Source organism: Mus caroli, chromosome 8, assembly GCF_900094665.2.
Source record: "Mus caroli chromosome 8, CAROLI_EIJ_v1.1, whole genome shotgun sequence".
Lineage (NCBI taxonomy): Eukaryota > Metazoa > Chordata > Mammalia > Rodentia > Muridae > Mus > Mus caroli.
In genome coordinates, this window is record NC_034577.1 from 480349 (window position 1) to 497565 (window position 17217).

Genomic DNA, 17217 nt, shown 5'->3' on the forward strand with positions numbered 1-17217 from the left:
TGCTCTCCTCAAACTGGGCGTAGCTGTCGAACACCTGGGTGAAGTCCCGCACGGTCATCACCGTGCGAATGGCCTCCTCATACACATCCCGAGCCTGTGGGATTCAGGTCCAGTGTAAGGAAAAGTCCAGAGGAGAGGCATGAGAGCCCACCCACAAGGACCCATTGCCAGCATCCATGGGCTGACCAATGCTGAGCGTAGGATAGAATTCTGCTGGCCTGTTCCTGCCCTGCACTGCCTATCAGTCTGAAGCTGCAGGGCCACCTTTGTAAGCTGGGTAGTCTCTTGTGTCGCATGGAACCAAGATTGAAGTGAGAAGAGGTGAGCAGCCAGACTTCAGCTCCCACAGAACCCTGAGCTCAGCCTGCTGTGAAGCTTTTTCTTCCTAATCCCAACAATCCATTCTGGAGGGAGAGGGAGTCTCTGAAGGCTCAGAAAGTAAATGAAACTTGTAAGAGTCACAAGCTCTCCCCCCACCCCAAGTTATGTAAACAGTAACAACTGCTAGGGGAGACTCTCCAAGCAACCCCCAAGGCCCAGCCTGTCTCCAAGTCAGGAAGGAAGGTCCAAGGACGCAGCTTTTGTGAATGGTCTCCCAACTGTGCTGAGTCTTCATTGATGCAGTACTTTTGAGTCACCCTCACCCATGTTCATGTAAGGAAGCCCAGTAAGTTCACTGGTTTGCTATGTACACATATTTGGAAAATGAAATAAATCACCTATCTGTGGTGAAGAGACATTTGTTCATGTCTCGTCAGGAAAAGTCACATAACACAGCCTGTCTCTGGAAGCTCTCACTCTCCTCCAATGGCTGCCTGACCTCTTCACAACCTTGTGTTCTCTAGACTCTTTCCATCCCTAGAAAGCACAGCCCTGTCTCTCTATCCCATGTTTTCATGTAGGCACTCGGGAAAGGGGCTTATGAGCTTTGCAATTCTCTTGCTGCAGCCTCCTACCTTGCCCAGCCCAACAGTGCAAATCGCAACCCCCTAAACCACTCACTCTGGCCTCCTACCCAGTTTCCTTAGGCCACAGTACCCCCAGTTTAGTCCTACGGAGGTTCTCAGAGTCCCATCTAAACCCTGATCCCAGCATGTTTCTAGAAAGCAAGATGGAAGGACAGACAGTCGAAACTATCTGAGGGCACTAGGTGAGTACTCTGCCTATGTTGATGCACCAGTTCCTTACAGGTAAAGCATGGCCACACCCCCATTTTGCAAATAGGAATATTGGGGACATCTGTGAGGGCAGTCTGGTTGAGACATCTGTCACCCCAATAGTGCTAGAGCTGACTCAGCTGATCAGACTGGACAGGCAGGTGTTCCCTTCCCCTCCTCACTGCCCCATGTACATCTCTTCTGAAGCTGCACACTACACCACTGAGTCGGACAGGACAATCTCTCCTGAGTAGAGAAGCTAGGTTTTTGGTTAAGGGTACACAAGTGGCTGCACGCCTCCACACGAGCTTACAAGTTCCCAGGCTACACAGCTAGGATGTGAGAGGACCAGACACTGAGTCAGGCTGTCCCAAAGGTTCACCTGTCTACAGGACTACTGTTCCCATCACCACCACTGGGATGGCAAATGTGTGCATGTATGTGATATGTCACACACAGCATATCTGTAGTTGTGTCCTGCCTATGCACTGTGTGTCCTCCAGAGACCCACCTAACAGCAGAGGTCTAGACACCCACATACCTTTTCGAAGTGGCCACTGCGGATATAGTAGTCTGCCAGAGAGCACCACAGCTTGCCCAGCTGGTCAGTGAAACGGGTGAGCCCACCACGGATTATGGCATCCACATTGAGAGACTGTACCTTGTCTGGATTCTGGGAGATAAGGTCACACAGCTCGTGCCACAGCTGCAGGACACAGGGTGTTGGGGGAACATCTCAGTCTTGATCCATGAGGGAAGACACCTCTCACCCAGTCTCCACATTCCAGGGAACCCACCTGGTAGTTGGATTTACCAGCCTTGGATACAAAGCGCTCATCATTCACCACGGTGGCCAGGCGCTGTGCAGCCTCGTCTAGCCGGTCACTGGATTTGAGATACTCGATGTATTCCTCAGCGCTCTCAGGACTCAGCTGGAGAATGAATACCCACCCCACTGAAGGTGACTGGGGATGCAGGAGATGATATCTCTCTTCTGACTAAGTGGCTATTGTCACTCCCACCACCACCAGTTTTAGCAAACAGTCAGCCCCACTAACCTGGCCTCAGTGCTATAGTGGTCCAGCCTGAAGTTAATACTCCAGCCTTGGGCCTTACTGGTTTGGTCTTGGCTCCTTTGGGTCAGTCTTGATACCACAGGCCTAACACAGCTACAGTACTTATGGTGGTTAGTGTTAACTGTCAACTTGACAGACTCTAGAATCACTTCTGAGACGAGCCTTAGGGTATGTGTGTGAGAAACTATCTGGATGAGAAGACTCGTGTTGATTATGAATGGGATCATTTCCTGGGCAGGGATCCTATATGGTGCTGTACAAGAAGCATGTGTGTATAGCTGTTTTCTGATCATGGAGTCATAGCTGTTTCAAACTCCCATTGCCTCCTCTTCTATGAACCCTTTCTATGCACCCCTAAACTGTGAGCCAAAGAAGCCGATTGTTTCAGGGTGTTTCTTACAGCAAGAGGAAGAGAAACTAAGACAGTAATCTAGTCTGGACCTTCAGTCTTGGTCCTGAGTGTCCACCCTTGGCACTTCCCTTAGTCTTGACACCTCCCTGCTGCAACCCCAATACTGCCCAATGCTAATTCTAGGCAGATCAACTTAAACACTGATGGTCAAGGAAGGATCTGCTTCTGTCACAAACTGTCATGCAAGCAGTACCATGCTAAGAAATTACAATACCAATATCACAAGCATGATCTACAACGCTCTGCTTGCAATGCAGCCCACCATCCACATATCTTACTCCCGCCTCTTACTGTGGCTCTGGTTTTATTCTACTTCACATAGCTGGGTCATGCATGTGTTTATCCTGTTAGACTGAAAGTCCTGGGCAAGTGGTGGTGAGGGCCCCATGTATGGTGCCCCTGGCTCTCATCTCTATGCCCACTGGGAAGTGGGCGTAAGCTAAAAGCTAAACACTTGAAAACTAAAGATAATAAGTTACAGTGCTTAGCTTAACTCAGGGTATAAAGGGAGTTAGCTCAGGGTATAAAGCATTTGCCTTGCAAGTGTGGGGACCAGAGTTTGGATCTATAGAGCCCACATAAACATTGGGTAACTATGACAGCACTGGAAAGTGGATCTGTGGGGCTAGTTAGAACTGGCTAAATCTAGTCTGGGTTCACTAAAAGATCTTGCCTCAATAAAGTAAAGATTGACTGAGGAAGACATCAGTGTCAAAGTTGGGCCTCCACATACATGGGTGTATACACACACACACACACACACACACACACACATACGCAACACACACTCACAAAGAAAGAAACCATGAATAAACTGTACCTATTCATCGGAGCCTCTTCCTGCAGCCTATTTATTGCATGAAGTTCCTTATCCCAGTGAGCCAGGTTTGGAAGCCTACCCAGGAACTGGTCACTTCAATGGTGCTCACCTTGAGGAAGCGACGGTAGCCTCGCACAGCAGTCTCAGGCAGTGGGTAGGAGCGCAGGAAACGCAGATACAGGGGCCAGATGCGAGAGTGTTGTGTGATGGGCAGTGCCCTGAGGGCACGGTCAAAGGTGCGGCGGGTATGTGTTACCCTTCCCTGGTCCATGAGAAACTGGCAGTAGTCTAACCACAGGCGTGGCATCTGAAAATAATGGAGTGAGGGGTCTGAGGCACAGGCTCCATGGCTTCCTTACACTTCATATCTAGGGCACAGGGGCAGCAGGGAAGCAATAGGTGTCATCACCCGCCACCCAGGCTCTGTAAGTAAGCCCAAAAGAGTCATTATTTCCTCAAGCTGATAGAACACTTTGGTGGACCTGTACCCTGTTTTGTTGGAGGACTATGAGGAAGAGGTAGATACCCCTTTACATCTCACTGGGGAAATAGTTGCCAGGAGTGCGCCTGCCTGCACACCCCTCTCCAGATCCCCACCTTGTGCATGAACACAAAGGCCCTCTCATGGCAGTTGTTGACATCTTCATAGGCAGGGTCAGTCACACAGCGATGTTTCACCTGTGCCCGGCGTGCCTTCAGATAGCGGTACCAGAGTTTGTAGCTAAAGAGCAGGAAAGGCAGATAAGATGGGTTTATGGAACCCCAGAACCCTTTCTTTGTTCTAGAGGTAACTGTGGTGAAAAGGGACTGAGGAGGGGCAAGAGATCTCACAGGGAAGGGAAAGGCTTGGACATGAAGGAAGGTGTGACCTATCAGGGGCTGTGCTTCAGTAAAGGAATACACAGCATTCACACTGTCACTTGTGTTGTGACTGGATGTAGAGGGGTGGGAGCTGATAAGCAGGGTAGCACAGGGAGGGCCATTTGCACCTGCAGGGAAGCAGTTTGAGTGCCCGCTCATACAACTGGTTGAGTCGGGGCTTGGGGGCCCCCTGCTTGAACTCGATGTAGCGGAGCCAGCATTTGACGGAGAACTGGTTCCTCATGATTTCTTCCTCATAGGGAAGGTCCTCTTCCTCCTGCCAGGGCCAGGGAAAGGGAGACGAGAAGCCTGTGTTTAGTCTCAGTAGAGTCACAACCCATCCTGAGGCTTAGCCCCAAACTCTAGGCTCCTATAAAAACTCCATGCCCTTTCAAAAGGCAGTGGTGCAAGTTGATACTCCCACCATCTCAGAGGCAAAGAATAAAACAAATGGGAGGTTGGTGAGATGCCCAGTGGGTAGAGGCACCTGCCACTGAGACTGAGCCCCATGGTAGGAAGGAATCAACTCCTTACGTTGTCCTCTACCTTCCACATGCACACAGTGGCAGGCACATGACTTGCCTCTTACACATGTTAAAATTAAAAACAAACAAACAAACAAACAAAAAGAAGTAGAAAGATGGCTCAGTTGGTACGCACAAGCATGATTGCCTGAGTTCAGATCTCCAACACTCATGTAAATGCCAGGCATGGCAATATGTGTCTAAAAACCCCAATGCTGGGCAATGCCAGGCATGGCGTTATGTATCTATACACCCCAGTGCTGGGCAAACACAAACAGGTCCCTAGATCCCCAGGGCTCACTGGCTAGCCATTTAGCCAGCCAGTGAGCTTCAAGTTCAGTGAGAAGACTTTGTCTCAAAAGTCAGATGGAGAACAACGGAAAGTCAGCTCATGTCTACTTCTGGTCAATGTACATTCATACACATACAGCCCATGCACTTACAATACACGCTATAGTTAAAAACAAACAGGGCTGGAGACATGGCTCAACAGTGAAGAGTATGTACTGCTCTTGCAAAGGACTGCACTCATTCCAGGCAGCTCATAACTACCTATAACTCTAGACTCTGGCCTGTGTGGACACCTGACTCACATGCACATACCCACACAAAGACACCCACATAAACAAAATTTTAAAAATACATCTTTAACAAGCAAACAGACACAACACAACAAGGTCCCAGACATGATTCCTTCCTCTGTTGAAGCTGTCACCAGCTATTAGCTAAAGCAGTGGTTCTCAATCTATGGTCACTATGCCTTTGAGGACCAAAAAATCCCTTTCACATGGGCTGCCTAAAAACACCAGAAAACACAGATATTTACATTATGATTCATTACAGTAGCAAAATTACAATTAGGAAGTAGCAATGAAAACGATTTTATCGTTGGCAGTTACCACAACATGAGGAACTATATTGAAGGATCACACATTAGGAAGGTTTCAAACTACTGTGCTAGATAGCGTGTTAGTTCAGACCTCTGGCTCTCAGCACTCAACGCCCACACAGACCTCTTAGTTGTTAAGGAGACTCTGCCCAGATATCAGCTTTGTTCAGTAAATCCCACTCCCTGGCCCCAATCCTCACACTCTAAGAAGTCTTTGACAATTTCATACATATATACGTTGAGTTTTTGACATCTTCACCATGCATTATTTTCTCTTATGCCCTCCCCATAATCCCTAGCCTCTCACAACACTAGGGCCAGAGGCCTGGCCTGTCATGGACAGCTGGTTGTATCTAGGCACCATACACTTCCTCCCGGACATCAGGCTTTTGATCCTTCACGCTTACACCGTCACCACCACACCTATCTTCATACCTGGCCTGTATAATAACATTTTAAAGTTTTGTTTTGTTGCTCTTGAGACAGGGGTCTCACTATTTGCTCTAGCTGTCCTGAAATTCACTATATAGACCACACTGGCCGCAAACTCAGAGATCCACCTGCCTCTGTCTCCCAAGTTCTGGGATCAAGGGGATTCACCACCACATCCAACCCAAAGTTTTAAACTTTTTTTTTTCCCCAGCCTCCTCTCAGGAGGCAGATACCGGTGATCTCCATGAGTTGGAGGGCAGTCTGGTCTACAGGAAATTCCAGGACAGCCAGGGCTGCATAGAGAAACCCCATTTCCTGTATGCACAGATGGTAGCAGATGAGTTAAGAGGCCAGACCCCTCCTCAATTGCTCTGTGCTTTATTTTTGAGGCAGGGTCTCTCACTGGCATTGCATGTAGGTATTAGGGTTCTGAACTAAGATCCTACACTTGTAAAGCAAGCATTTTATCAACTGAGCCACCACCTCTGAACAAAGTGACTAGGTAACTAAGTCTTTACTTAAGCCACCTACTTCATCAAACTTTTGGCCCCTCAGGACTGCACTAGTCTGTACTCTGCCCCAGAAGTGCAAGCTAAAGGGTTTATATCAGGAGGTGGGGTACGTGTGTGTGTGTGTGTGTGTGAGAGAGAGAGACTGATCAATTGTAAAGTGCTTGCCTAGCATACACAAGACCCTTGGTTAAACCCCGGTAACTCAAAAACACACAGAGGAGGTTACAGCCTTAACTCTTAACTCTACGAACTTGGCTTAAACGTAAGACCTCTATTTCAGCCACCGTATTTTCACGTTTTGGGGGGAAATCCCAGTGGCTACCCACACCACTAGTCTTCTCTTCATACTTCAAGGTTCTTGTAGCCCCAGACATCAAGCCGTTATCCAGAATCCAGAACTCTAGCCGGTCACTATGCCTATCAAAATCCACGTCGATTCACTATCTCATTCCCCTTCTGGCCTCTTAACCTCAACAGCAGCTCCTCACTCGAGCCATGAGGGGTACGGTTCTTTATTCCCGGTCTGATCAGTGTTTTGACATGTCGCCCCATGGACTGGGGTCTAGTTCCCGCCCCCCGAGAGTCAGACTCCGATCCTGTAAGGTATTCAGCTTCGGATCTTTCCTCGCGAATCACCCTCCACCTCGCTGCAGACTTACAAAAACAAGGTCCGGCCGCTCGGGACGCGGAACTCGCGCCATCACCACCATCTTCCTGGCTCTCCGGTACAGACGAGAGTCGCGCTCTAGTGGCGTCACTCACAGAAGGCCCGCCCTCTTCGAGACAGACCCGTTTTCTATTGGCTGTACCGCGCTTTGACAGCACCGCTTGCTCTGTTAAATTTTGAGTGGCTAAGGCTGTGACCGGAAGCAAAGGGGCGCCGGAAGATGACGTCACAGACCCGAGTTCCTGACCACTCCGTTTCTGTATTGGCCCTTGTGAAGCACCAATGAGATTTTGCATTACTGGAGAGTCGACTTTGGGCGGAAGTGGCTTCGTAAAACCGAAGAGCGAGATGGGGGTGAAGCTGGAGGTGTTTCGGGTCAGTGAGCTCTAGGGGTTGGACATCTGGACCCGGGGTCTTTCAGAAAATGAAAATAGATCTTGGAAGTGAGAGAAGCGCAAGGCAGGGAGGCGTTCCACAGAGAAAGTGTCTGAGACTTGTACTGGCACCCCAGCAGAAGGAGCACTAGATGTGGGGGCTTAGAATGGAGGCAAGCGTCTCAGAGACGGGAGAGCTGAAGAGGGTAGTTCAAGGAAGGGAGGCTTCAGATCCAGAGTGGGATTTCCAGAAGGAGAGCCCAGAGCTCATGATGGGTCTCAGATAGGAGGATTTCTAGAAGTAGGAGAATATATTTGAAAAAAATGAGGGCCCTCTATATGAGATGCTACGGGTGGGTATCAGATTGGGAGTTAATAACATCTCAAGGATATGTGTTTGTAGTAGGAACCTTTGGACTGTTAGTCTCTCTCTTCCTTTCCCTCTCTTCTACACCCTACGTGCACGTGTGCCTCTGTGTGTGTGGGGTGGGGGGTGGGTGGGTGGGTGGTGGTGGTGGTGGAAGGGAGTCGTGGACAGAACTACTACGAATAAAACCTGCTTGATCATGAAACCTTAGTGCCAGGTTTCTGTTCTCCTGGTAGGATTTCTGGGGTTCCTGGGGAGCCCCTGAGGCTGAGCTCCGGACCTGTCCTTTGGGCTTCCCTGCAATCTCCCTGTGCTCCACCCACCTCTGCTTTTACAGATGTCACTCTACCTCACTTTCCCCGTGGTTATGTTCTGGATCTCCAATCAGGCTGAGTGGTTTGAGGACTATGTTGTCCAGCGTAAGGTGGGTATCAAAGTGTTTGCTGGATAATTCCTGGGGAATGGAGGGTATGAAGCACTAACTTGCTATTAGGATCCATTGTCTGCCTCTCATGAGTCAACCCTGTTGTGGATGTGGGGCTCTGGATTCTCCTGCCTTGTGTTCTCACCTGTGACTTTGTTCCACAGAGGGAGCTGTGGCCAAGAGAGAAGGAGGGCCAGGTCAGTAACCTGTTTTCCCCAAGGAGCTGAGTCACTCTAACCTAGTTGGGCTTGGAATAAAGATTTCACCCTCAGCCATAGTTAAGGAAAGTGGAAGCAGCAGACTGAGTAGGAATTCCAGACTAGCTTGGGCTAGAGACCTTGTCTCCATAAAGGTTTCTTGTTTGTGATGGTGTATACCTATGGTCACTTGGAAGGAGAAGTAGGAGGAGTATCAGATTGAAGCTAGCCTGGGCTGCATGGGGATAGAGAGAGGGAGCTGTAATTCCAGCATTCCAGCACTTAGGAGATGGATGCAAGAGGACTGAGAATTCTGGCTAGTCTCTGCCGCCTAGTGAGCTCAAGGCTAGCCTGTAGTATATGAGACCCCATCTTTTTGTTTTTTGTTTTTGTTTTTGCTTTTTTTCAAGACAGGGTTTCTCTGTGTAGTCCTGGATGTCCTGGAACTCACTCTGTAGACCAGGCTGGCCTCGAACTCAGAAATTCGCCTGCCTCTGCCTCCCGAGTGCTGGGATTAAAGGCATGGGCCACCACACCCGGCAAGACCCCATCTTAAAAAGAGGGGAGGGCACAAATGGTTTCACATATTACCTTTCTCCCGAGGGATGAAGCTGAACTCACTTGTACAGTGATTGTGATTGGCATGGGGCTCCCAGTGTGGATACTGAACTCTGAAAGGGAGGGTAGTATGAGTAAGGCCAGGCTGTGAGGCCTGCACTCTTCCTTCCTTCCCATCACACCCCTTTCCCCATTCCAGCGCCAGGAGCTAGAAGAATTTAAGCAGAAGATCCGGAAGCAGAAGGAAGAAAGACTTCTTCAAGCTGCCCAGCAGAGCTCCTGAGACCTTCAGTCTCACCCACCTCCCAGCTCCCTTCCCCACCACAGAAAATAACACACACTCAACTCTTTGTTGCTAGTGCCAAGTGTTTTATTGTTTTCAGGGGCCAGTGGGAGGCCCAGGATGGCTAGAACTCTCAAGGAGCTTGTGTCTGGGGCTGGGGGCTGCTGTTCCTGCGGAAGCTGAGTGCAGCAGGATCCTGAGGGGTGAGCAGGGGTTGAGGGCTGAGGGTCCCAGGTCGTTTCTGCATTCCATCCTGTGGATGAAAAAGGTCAGACAGAGGGAGGGGACCAAGGAAAGTGCAAGTCAGAAGTGCCTCCAAACAATGTTTCTTTTCGTCTGCTAATTAGGGTGGTGGTATTTGGTCAGACACTGGCCTGTTAGTGTATACCTGTAATCCCAATACTCAAGAAACAGGCAGGAGGATTATTTTGAGTTCAAAGCCACCCTGGTCTAAATACTAAAACAAACAAACAAACAAACAGTTGAGTTGAGAAGATAGCTCAGTCATTGAAATCCTTGCTATGCTCATTTGAAGACCTGAGTTTAAGCCAGGCGTGGTTTTATGCACTTGTAATCTCAGTGCTTAAGAGTCAGGAGGATCCCTAGGGCTTCCTAACTAGAGAGCCTGATCTACCTGGAGTTCCAGGGCAGTGAAACCTCCCAGGGCAGGAGATTGACTTCTGGCCTCCACCTGCATGTGCACGGACCTCTAAACATGTATGCTAATGTACACAGACATAGGGCTGGGGCTGGAGCTCAGTTGATAGAGACTGCATCAAAGCCCTGGATTCTATCCCTACGCACATACATCACTCATGGTGACTCACACCTGTGATCCCAGAACCCAGGATGCACATGTAGGAGAACATGCCAGCCAGAGCTACATGAAACCCTGTCTCAAAAACAATAAAGCAAAACACCCCCTAACAGAACCCCTACTTTGACTGACTTATAGGGGTATGCATTCATATGCCTTCTAGGAAAACTGCCTGTTTTCTCCCTGTGGCCTCTCCCAAATATACAGATGTTAGAGCAGGAACTGTAATTTCCAGCCATAGTTCTGCACTAGCGTGAGTCCTGCCACCTGACCTTAAGCCCATAACACTTCCCTTTTCCCAAGTTCAAGACAAGTATAGAAATAGGGTCCTCTCCTTTCCTGCCTAGAGATGGGGCATAGATTTAGAGAGCTATGTGGAGTCTCACAGGTAATCTGGACATCACCTACCTTGGGGCCGATAGGTTGGAAGCCAGGCAGGGAATTAACTGTTACACGCTGGTCGTCCATGCGGTGGCCCTGGGTGTTGACCAGCATATCCATGAGATTGTCCATCTCTGGAGCAGGGCCACCCTCTGCTTGGAGCAGAGACAGGCAGGCATGAGTACAGACCCCAAATGAGCTCCCCACCCTGAGTTCCAAGATCCACAAGATCCCAGAACCCCAGCACTCCTGACACACACACACACACACACACACACACACACACACACACACACACGGCCCAATCACGCCCTGCTTACGACTTTCTGGGTTCTGGCCTGGCCCGGCCTGCAAGGAACAGCGCTGCTCCTCCATCCGATCGCCCTGCACGTGGGTCAGCAGGTTGAAGAAGCCTTCCTGGTCCGGTGAACCTGCCTTGGGGACAGACGTGATTGGTTTAGTTGGGTCTGTGCCTTCCCTGTCTTCCAGTCAGCAACCATCCGAAACAGTGCCTGCCTTCCCCATCTCTGCTCTCACCATAGTCCTCACGGGTCTGCAGAATTTCTCTAAATGAAACCTGAGTCTCCTTCCCTGACCTGCCCCTGACTCCCCCAACCCCCACCTCCCGGCCTGGGGCCCCTGCCTGCAGCACAATTTCACATGGTACTGACTCTAGGGACAGCATTCTACCACTGTCCTAGATTGAGACCAGGCTTGGGTTGATTTGGGGGGTTGGGACACTTACCAGGGAAATGGGGCTCAGAAGTGCCCCTAAATCCTAGTACCTACTATCTCTTGGGGGACAGTACTAAGAATCCATTCATTTGCCCTGAGGAGGGGCTCTTATACTCTCCTACCTATACCTCCTGTGTGTTATAGTAACTGGGTCAGGGGACTCCAGAGACTTGCTTGCTAATTAGATGCCCTATAAATGAATTAATCTTGTCAATTGCAGGTGCCGAAACCTCAAGAAGCAGATGGTGGAGTCAGCCAGAGCCCTCTTACCTTGTCTAGAAGGTCTGAGCCTCCCTCTCCCTTTTCTTCTTCCTGGTCCATTGTGTATCTCTCCTATACTTTTCTCCTGGTCTCTGACCTGAGAAGGCCTTTTAAAAGGCTAGGGTGTGGGGGGAGGGGGAGTAGATATCTTCCCCCATCCCCAAATCCCCAGCTCATATCCCATCTGCTCCCACCAATGCTTAAGCCCCAGAAAGATGATCTCTAGGTAATTGTTGATCCTGACTGATGCTGAGCTGGGTGTGGGGGTAGGGGGTAGGGCAGTCCAGGTTTGAACCTCACTAGACCCAGCCATGATCACAGGACCTTGAGGAATGTCAAGTGGGAAGAAGCCAGTACAATGTTGAAGATCAACCAACATGAGGGTGGAACCTGCAGGATGTCCCCACCCAAGCCAGCCCATTCCTGCCTGTGAGTTCGTCCCCTGCAAGGCAGGTGATGTTTTCAGGGGGATAGCCGAAGAAGGTAGAAGTTGGGGTCCAGGGCTCTTCCCTTAATCCCTGCACTCTCCACAGACAAACCAACCAACCCGACTCCTGCTACTGACCACCTGTGAAGTCTCGCAGTGCCCCCAGGGCCACCCAGAAGGAAACTCCCGGATGCTCCTGTTTATCTGCCCCTCAAATGCCAAGTTGAGTTGTCTTTGTCTTTCATTTATGCAAGGAGCAGGAGAGGAAGTCCCTGGCCATTTCATTGATGAGCTGTGGCTTTCTGACCATGCTCAGAGAGTCTGTTCCTATCTCCAAGATACCTTTCAGGAAACCAGTTAAGCTTCTTTTTTCTGGGATAGAGAGAGAGTTCATGGGCTAAGAGCACTAGCTGCCTTTCCAGAGTACTAGGTTTGATTCCCAGCACCTACATAACAGCTCAAAACCATCTGTAACTTCAGTTCTAAGGGATCCATTGCTCTCCTCTGGCTTCTCTGGGCACCAGGAACACGCATGGTGCACAGACATACAAACAGGTAAAGCAGCCATACACATAAAACAAATCTTTCAAAGTGTTTAAATAAATAAAGTTAAAAAGTTAATTTTCTTTCACTTGGGGCAAGTGAGGTAGGATCTGTGTAGTAGTGTATTGTGCACATGTGATTCGTGCATGGGTTTGTTGTAGTGTATGTGTGTACGTGTGCTGTGTGCATGGGTCTGCGTAGTAGTATATGTGTGCACGTGTGGTGTGTGCATGCTCATATGAAGACTGGAGGTCAACATCAGGCGTCTTTCTGTAGTGCTCTCTACCTTTATTTTTGAGACATGGCCTGGAAAATTGTGTGTCCTGGATTGCTAGGCTGGCGCAGCATCGAGCATCCTGGCTTTAGAGTTGTTTTTGTGTTTATTTTGTGCATCTGGGTATTTTGCTTGCAAGTATGTGATGTGCTCATGAGATCAGCAGAGGCATCTGGACCCCTGAAATTGGAGTTACGGATAGTTGTGAGTCACCATGGAGGAACTGGCAATTGAACCTGGGTTTTATGGAAGAGAAGCCAATCAGTACTCTTAAGCACTGAGCCCCTCCTCCTCCCTCCTTCCTTCCTCCCTCCCCCCCCCCCTTTCTTAAAATGTAGCCCTGGTTGTCCTGGAACTCCTGCTGTCATTCTCAGGAACACTGTCCACTTCTTTGAGACACACGTGTAATCCCAGCACTCAGGAAGCCGAGTCAGGAAGATCTCAAGTTCAAGGCCATCTTGAACTACATAGGAAGCTCCAGGTCAACCAGAGTTATATAAAAATATCCAGGATGAAACGGCCATGAGACCAAGACAGGAAATACATACCTTGCAGGTTAAGGATTCTGTCTGCAGTTAATTAAGAGTTAGGAGTAAGTTCCTGTTTCTTAGATCTGATGTGTTTTAAGACAAACACTAAGCCTGTGGCCCCCTTCACAGGTATGGTTCTTCCTATTCCTTTCCTTTCATTGTTTTTTCTAACAATGTATCATTTACAGGGGCAACTCTCGTGTTATCTCTCCTATAAAAGGGACAAGAGGCCAGCAGGGCTGCTCTCTAAACTTCTGACTTGTGGAGAGACAGCTGGTTGACCAGCCCTGGGTGCACCCGGAAGTACAGCTTGCTTTACTCAGACAATTGTGGGCTTGGCTTTCCTCCTCACAATTCTCAGGCTTAGCAGCCAGATGCTTTATGGCAGTAGATGTATAACACTTTAGTATGCCAAAAGTCATTACTCTGTGTACGTTTGTGAGTGTCATGGTACACATGTGGAGGTCAGCTTCCAGGAGTCAGTTCTCTCTTCCAGCATCTAGTTTCCTGGGTTGAACTGAAACCTCAGCCTTGGCAGAAAGTGCCTTTCCTGGACGAGCCATCTCACCAGCTCTGTGAATGACTTTTCAACAAAGCTGTTAAAGGAGAAAGGGTTTTATTGTAGTGAAGAGATACCATGACCATGGCAATAATTTTTTTAATCTTTATTTATTTATATTTGTGCACTGACATTTCCTACATGTGTATCTTTCTGAAGGTGTCAGAATTCCTGGAGCCAGAGTTACAGACAGTGGTGAGCTGACATGTGGGTGCTGGGAATTGAACCCAGGTCCTCTGGAAGAGCAGCCAGTGCTCTTAACCTCTGAGCCATCTCTCCGGCCCCTGATCATGGCAACTCTTATAACGTAAAATATTTAATTGGGTCTTGCCGTGTGCCACACATAGCATAGCTTGAACATATGCGACCTCAAAGCCCACCTCCACAGTGACACTTCCTCCAACAAGGCCACACCTAATAGTGCCACTTTGTGGACCAAGCATTCCGACACATGAGTCTATGGGGCCATACCTATTCAAACCACCAGAGGTCCCAAGTCCTACTTAGGGTGGCTGTCTGTTCTTGTTCACCTGTAACTGTTAGGTCTTATGGGTTGGTCCTGAGGGTGCGGGTTTGTATTTCCAGTTACTCAGAAAGTTATAGCAGGAGGATTACAAATTCAAGGCTCACCTAGTGAGTCAGTGAGACCCCATTTCAAATTAAAAGAAAACTGGAGCTGTACCTCAATGGAGAGACAAAAGGCTTTTTTGTTGTTTTTGTTTTTCTCAGCATAACTCTTGTCTTGACCTAAGAAACCCATCAAAGAGGGTGTCTTAGTCAGGGTTTCTATTCCTGCACAAACATCATGACCAAGAAGCAAGTTGGGGAGGAAAGGGTTTATTCAGCTTACACTTCCATACTGCTGGTCATCACCAAGGAGGTCAGGACTGGAACTCAAACAGGTCAGGAAGCAGGAGCTGATGCAGAGGCCATGGAGGGATGTTCTTTACTGGCTTGCCTCCCCTGGCTTGCTCAGCCTGCTCTCTTATAGAACCCAAGACTACCAGCCCAGAGATGGACCCACCCACAGGGGCCTTTTCCCCCTTGATCACTAATTGAGAAAATGCCTTACAGTTGGATCTCATGGAGGCATCTCCTCAACTGAAGCTCCTTTCTCTGTGATAACTCCAGCTGTGTCAAGTTGACACAAAACTAGCCAGTACAGAGGGATAGGTCAGTTTTATCAGGTCCCAAATAAGACTCAGCATTAGGTCTCAAACCAGTTAGCCGAGGTGCATATCAGCATGCCCAAGCACATGAAAACCTCCATGCTTACTGAGGCTAAACCTGTGGCTTCTCTCTGCTTTTCTCACTCCTGCCTCTACCCTAAACCTCTCCAGCTTAGGGGCTTCTCTTCCCTCCTTGTAGCTTTTGATCCCTATATAACCTAGCCATTTTAACTACAAACTCTCTTGGTTCTTCTGTCTCTTGGATCAATCTTGGCTCTCTTGGTCAGCTTACACCCCTCCCCTTTTCTCTTCCTCTCACTGTCTCTCCTCTCATGGCCCACTTCAGTAATACTGGTCATGTCTAGTCTACTACTTTCCCTCCTCTGGACTCCTCTAGATGTCTCTGGCTGCACTCTTCCTTGTATATACAGTTATGTTCTCATTTTCACTCTAGTTTGACTTAGCCAAGAAGCCTGGTCACTGCCACTCTCCACTCCTGATACCCACTTCTAGCTCCTGCCAGACACTTCCCACTCATATTAGGCACTTCTCACTTTTCTCCTGTCAGTCACCCTCACATGTAGCTTGCCCCTTGGTTTCATATAGGATTTTTTTTTTTTGAGACACAATATGGTATCATATAGTCTAACCTGGCTATTAAGAATCTATGTAGTCATGGGCGGACTTGAATTCCTGATCCTCCTTACCTCTAGAAGTCGCTGTGATTACATGTGTAGGGCACTATGATTGGCTTATGTGGTGCTGGGTTGGAACCCAGAGCTTTGTGCATAGTAGGCAAGCACTCTACCAGCTGAGCTCCATTCCTAGCCACAACCTGGAGACTTAAGCATCATCAAGAAACTAGCTCAGATGAGCAAACCCACATTCACAACTACCACCCATTAGATCTGAAACCTTGTGTCTATGATTGATACAGAGACTGTGCCCCTATGTCACAGGGTGTCAGCTCCTCTCTAGAGAAACAATGGAAGCAGGCCTCAAAATTCTGAGTTTAATTTGAATCACCTACCATATGTATGTGTGTTTGATCTGTTTGTGTGTCAGCACATGGATGCAATTGTCACCCTGTGTGTGTGGCTCCTAAGGTCATAAAACTGTAACAAATAGCTGGAGTAGCTCAGTGGTAAAGTAATTAGCAAATTCATGTGTGATCCTGGGTTTGATCCTCAGTCTCTGTCTCTGTCTCTCTCTGTCTCTCTCTGTCTCTCTCTCTCTCTCTCTCACACACACACACACACACACACACACACACACACACTTTTAAGGACTAGGAACTCCTTCAAAGCTCATGAACCGTCACAGAAGAAGGGGGTGGTACAAATGTAAAAGGAGGAGGCTAGGCAAGAGTACATTACATGGATGTTATATATTCATGAACTCCCTGCACTCTTGGTGTTACCTGTGCAAGATCAGGCCAACATATCAGTTGGGTATGAGCGCCAACTAAGCTCAATGTGCTACAAAACAAAACAAGAGAGGATGTGAAGTGTGTGTGTGTGTGGGTGAGGCTATGTATTTGGAGGTATCTGGGGGTGGGGTGGGTGAAGGAAGTTGGGGGTGGATGATATGATTGTTACAGGCTCAGAAACTCTCGTTCTTTTCTGAACTATTGGAATTTATTATGTACAATAGGAGATTATATGTATAATTATTAAATGTATAGATTATATGTGTAAATTATTATTTGCAAAGGAGAGAGAGAGAGAGAGAGCGAGCCTTTCTTCAGTGATGTAGCCATTGGTAAGTTGTTTATGCTCCTGTAAGCAACCCCTGTTAAAACCCATTGGGACACACACACACACACACAAGCAGCAAGACATACAAACAGAAGGGGTACTAGTTGGGAAGGGGAAAGGGATCAATCAGAATGGGCATAAGAGGGGAATGAGGGTGAATGTGATCAACATACATTATATGCATGTATGAAATGTCATAGTAAAACCCATT

The 17217-nt window shown here is 48.5% G+C and overlaps 3 protein-coding genes and 1 long non-coding RNA gene across 5 annotated transcripts in view; 2 read left to right on the forward strand and 2 right to left on the reverse strand.

The window, feature by feature from the left end:
• Xab2 (XPA binding protein 2) overlaps window positions 1-7420 on the reverse strand; it is an 11632-nt gene extending 4212 nt beyond the window's left edge. The window contains exons 1-6 of the mRNA XM_021170113.2: window positions 7343-7420; window positions 4455-4603; window positions 4063-4186; window positions 3575-3772; window positions 1955-2089; window positions 1699-1863 (exon numbers count right to left, since the gene is read on the reverse strand). Coding sequence (XP_021025772.1) covers window positions 1699-1863; window positions 1955-2089; window positions 3575-3772; window positions 4063-4186; window positions 4455-4603; window positions 7343-7393 — 822 coding nt within the window. The 5' untranslated portion in view covers window positions 7394-7420. The remainder of the gene's footprint in view (window positions 1-1698; window positions 1864-1954; window positions 2090-3574; window positions 3773-4062; window positions 4187-4454; window positions 4604-7342) is intronic.
• A 206-nt stretch (window positions 7421-7626) lies between these two features.
• LOC110300346 (protein PET100 homolog, mitochondrial) lies at window positions 7627-9629 on the forward strand. The gene is made up of 4 exons (XM_021170495.2): window positions 7627-7725; window positions 8429-8515; window positions 8680-8712; window positions 9470-9629. The coding sequence occupies exons 1-4, from the start codon at window positions 7633-7635 to the stop codon at window positions 9551-9553; spliced, it is 297 nt and encodes a 98-aa protein (XP_021026154.2). The 5' UTR covers window positions 7627-7632; the 3' UTR covers window positions 9554-9629.
• Pcp2 (Purkinje cell protein 2) lies at window positions 9619-11569 on the reverse strand. 2 transcript variants are annotated; one of them, XM_021170494.1, is made up of 4 exons: window positions 11497-11569; window positions 11072-11186; window positions 10779-10903; window positions 9619-9806 (listed from the first exon to the last, which is right to left on the reverse strand). In XM_021170494.1, exons 2-4 carry the CDS (start codon window positions 11124-11126, stop codon window positions 9687-9689), a joined length of 300 nt encoding a protein of 99 aa, XP_021026153.1. In that variant the 5' UTR covers window positions 11127-11186; window positions 11497-11569; the 3' UTR covers window positions 9619-9686. The 2 variants fall into 2 exon arrangements, with proteins under 2 accessions (XP_021026153.1, XP_021026152.1); XM_021170493.2 differs by lacking the exon at window positions 11497-11569 and adding an exon at window positions 11289-11377 and having other exon boundaries at window positions 9623-9806.
• LOC115031726 lies at window positions 11504-12598 on the forward strand. Its single transcript, XR_003837376.1, has 3 exons — window positions 11504-11768; window positions 12069-12176; window positions 12281-12598. It is a non-coding gene; the product is annotated as an uncharacterized LOC115031726 (long non-coding RNA).
• The last annotated feature ends 4619 nt before the right edge of the window (window positions 12599-17217 follow it).

Excerpts from the sequence above, each read along its gene's own strand:
- LOC110300346 (XM_021170495.2), top strand. The coding sequence starts at position 7,633 with ATGAGATTTTGCATTACTGGAGAGTCGACTTTGGGCGGAAGTGGCTTC. Across the intron at positions 7,726-8,428 it reads TGAAGCTGGAGGTGTTTCGG|ATGTCACTCTACCTCACTTT; the intron begins GTCAGTGAGCTC and ends CTGCTTTTACAG. Across the intron at positions 8,516-8,679 it reads ACTATGTTGTCCAGCGTAAG|AGGGAGCTGTGGCCAAGAGA; the intron begins GTGGGTATCAAA and ends TTTGTTCCACAG.
- Pcp2 (XM_021170493.2), bottom strand. Across the intron at positions 10,904-11,071 it reads AGGCCAGAACCCAGAAAGTC|AGGGTGGCCCTGCTCCAGAG; the intron begins GTAAGCAGGGCG and ends TGCTCCAAGCAG. Across the intron at positions 9,807-10,778 it reads TCCAACCTATCGGCCCCAAG|GATGGAATGCAGAAACGACC; the intron begins GTAGGTGATGTC and ends TTTCATCCACAG.